Source organism: Dendroctonus ponderosae, unplaced genomic scaffold (assembly GCF_020466585.1).
Source record: "Dendroctonus ponderosae isolate FM_Combo_2020 unplaced genomic scaffold, Dpon_F_20191213v2 Dpon_F_20191213_7, whole genome shotgun sequence".
Classification (NCBI taxonomy): Eukaryota; Metazoa; Arthropoda; class Insecta; order Coleoptera; family Curculionidae; genus Dendroctonus; species Dendroctonus ponderosae.
Window position 1 is genome coordinate 11,539,189 of NW_026018916.1, and position 3,299 is coordinate 11,542,487.

The 3,299-nt window shown below is 32.6% G+C and overlaps 1 protein-coding gene across 3 annotated transcripts in view; it reads left to right on the top strand.

Moving 5' to 3' along the window:
* Positions 1–3,299, top strand: part of LOC109543195 (ankyrin repeat and death domain-containing protein 1A) — a 46,165-nt gene that overhangs the window by 24,389 nt on the left and 18,477 nt on the right. Inside the window, exons 4-6 of one of the 3 annotated variants that reach the window (XM_019912774.2) lie at positions 1,514–1,612; positions 2,260–2,358; positions 2,832–3,035. In XM_019912774.2, the coding sequence (XP_019768333.2) occupies positions 1,514–1,612; positions 2,260–2,358; positions 2,832–3,035 (402 nt within the window). The remainder of the gene's footprint in view (positions 1–1,513; positions 1,613–2,259; positions 2,359–2,831; positions 3,036–3,299) is intronic. The other 2 variants (XM_048668346.1, XM_019912775.2) reach the window with 2 other exon arrangements.

The window sequence follows — 3,299 nt, forward strand, 5'->3', positions numbered from 1 at the left end:
ATCAGCTTTTTTAAGTAACATTTTAGATATTGTCAAAAATAAAGATAGCTTACTCTTTAGGCAAAATTTATATTTTTTGGCAAACCTCACTTGAACATTTTTTTTTTCGGTTTTAGACCATGCAGAACGTGTTATGAAAAATACGCTTTGTCACTGCATAATAAGATAAAATATATGTTTTGCTTTAAGACAACCCATTGCTATTATTAGTATTGTATATATAGTATTAGATGTATAATGTCATGTGCATGAAATCTTCCAAATGTTGTACAATAATCCGCATTTTACATAATTTAAATGAAATTGTTTACATAATGCAATGCAATTCTCATTAATATAATCGGATATTTCGAAGCTGCGCTTATTAGTGTGAATTGAAGAATTTCATTTTGCTGGGCGACGCAAATTGGCACCGGATTTGAAAAAGCCATAATAATCCTCCTAACAATAGATTATTTTAATGAAATTTTAAACCGCACATGCTTTTCCTGTATTATAAAGCTGTTTCGAGAMGAATTTACGTGGAAGCGAATAAGCCGATAAGGYCATTTGAGAGCTACAGCCATAGATCCAATTAGCATTTTATTATCTAGTCTACCTAATTAAAAGAYCTTTTGGTACRAAATACTGCTTTTTATATTCCCCTTTTAAGCAAAAATATTGAAACGGACACAAAACGCTAATTAGTTCCATTTTGCTGTTATTAAACAGTTGAGGATGTCTGAGTTTAAATTAATTAACCAAATCAAGTGGAAAATGAAAAACCTTGTATTATTAAAGCRCTTTGCTAATTAAAAGCCATTTAACAGCAAMTTTAATAAAATAAATATTAACGCACTTGGGGCTTAAACCATCGGAAATTATATTCCAAAAAACATTACAAGAGATAATTTCTGATTTTGCAGCCTAAAAATTCAGAAGAGTTGAGTTTGACATATAAACGGTGGGTCTTAATGAAGTTCATTAAATCATTATTTTTTATGATTGTTTCAATTAAAACAATTTTTGTTATTTTGGCACAATATGACATAAAGCTGATTGAGTTTTAGTGAGGAAATTAATAATAATTTGTCGGTCTCTTAACTGCTTTTGCCTCTTGTTGCATTTGTAACAATATAAAACAAGCTACTCAAACATCTKACTTTCTTCACGTGCAAATCAAATTTATAGAACACAGTGTTCGTCTATAAGACTATTTGGTACTAATAGAACACCTACACATCTGTATCTGTTTCGGTTGTATCCGATGAAGTGAATTTTAGGCTTCTATGATTCAAATGTGTGGTCATTCTGTATTGAATATTCCCCGAAATTTCGACCTGTAGTAAATTAAATCATATTAACCATATTAAAATTAAAAATCCCGACTGTCCAACATAATCAAAATTTTCTTGAGCAAAACATTCAAAAAACCTGTCGTAAACTATTTGTTTACTATATAAGAGAGCAATACAAAATCGCTCAGTTACTAGGTCATTATGGGGAATATATTTACATCGTGATTTGTTTACAGTATGGCAGAGCTCCAATTCACTGGGCCTCAGCAAGGGGAAACATAGACATTATGGACATGCTATTAAACGCTCATTGTGACATTGAGGCCCGAGATAAAGTAAGTTTAATATACACATTCCTCAAGCATTGATTTGCTGTCTAAGTGAAAATATTCACCCATGAATATAATTGTTTCATTCAAAAGACACCTTTTTTAAATCTAAATTGTACATTTTACAAAGCGCTCTTCAAACATTTAATTGAATTGCGTGCGGAAGCGAGAGCTTTCCGGTATGCGAGATCTATTTTCAAAAGAAGATTGACACTAATTTATATAATTAGCTCCTTTGTTCCCTTTTCAACCTTCATTTACTGGAACCCGAGAAGTTGTCCATAGAAACGATTGCTTCGTGACGAAATCCAATTAAAAATGCTAATCAAAGTAATAAAAAGTGTTTTTCGTGTTCTTTAAATGAGTGTGTAATGAAATGTTTGAACTTCCAGCTGTAAGCAATTGCTAGCATTATAAAGCCATTTATGATATTGGGAAATATCATTAGGGAACCATTTATGTGTATTAGTCTATTGAAGCTATTGGAGCAAAATAAAAGCATAAACGAATGATTAAAACTAATATTGCCTAATATTATAAACCCCGAATATTCGTCGTCAAATAATCAATTCAAAACTATCGACGCGGATATCACTGAAACGAATTTGTTAAATAGTTTTAGTCATTTTCCTAACCAGCTTGAGTGTTTTCAGTATGGAATGCAACCTTTACACATGGCAGCTTGGCATGGTCATCCTAGAGCTGTTCAGTTACTAATTAATTTAGGAGCTTGCACTAACGCTGTAACGAAGGTATGCTCAAATATCTTCATTTTATTTTTAAAAAAACCTTCAAATAATAAAATATAAGCAGATGACTACACAATAGGTATATTTTGAAAACTTTTAGTCTACTCAAGCTCGTCGAAATGTAGGTACTTTTAAAGTTCTGCTATTCACAATGCAATCAAAGTTTAGCAGTATACTGTCTAACTAAGACTAAACCACCAACAGTGAAACTACAGAGTCAAACGTATCCAGCTTTCGGGTCAAAGGCTTTAATTATTGTTCCAGCTTTGAAGTTAACTAATCTAGGTTTGGCTGATTCTAAGGTTCAAAATTTGATTTTCATTTACCAGTTGTTTGAAAAGTTTGAAGTTTAATTTCATAAACCAAATCAATCCTAACAAGGAAGTTTCCACAAAATCTTAGTATTGTTTGAATTGAACTGAATTTTAAAGTTCTTTAGGAACCTGAGCGTACCCTAACAAGAATTTACTAATCAGGCTCAATACACGCTACTAACATGTGCGGCCCGAAATAACAGGGCGGAAGTGATAGATTTCCTTCTGGATACTCTGGAAGACGTCCAGATCGATGCTGTGGACGGCGACGGCCAAACTGCGCTTTTCCATGCGGCCGCAAACGGACACGTTTCAATTGTAAAAAGACTTATTGAAATGGGTGCCAGCTTAGATAGGAAGAATAAGGTATACGACATTGTATCTAATAAAGTTAAGTTTACTTAAACACAGTTGACCGAAAAGCAGACGCAGATGAAGATAAACCAAACATTGTACATATCAATAATATATACAGGGTGTCCATTTCCTGAATATTTGCATGGGTAACTTCTACATTTTTAAAGATAAAAAAAGCCGTTAAATAGGCAAAATTGGGCAGAATTCGATTGCCTATTCATTACGGTTTTCAAAATTTAGGTACCCAACTTGGTTTCCGAAATATCCTGAAAA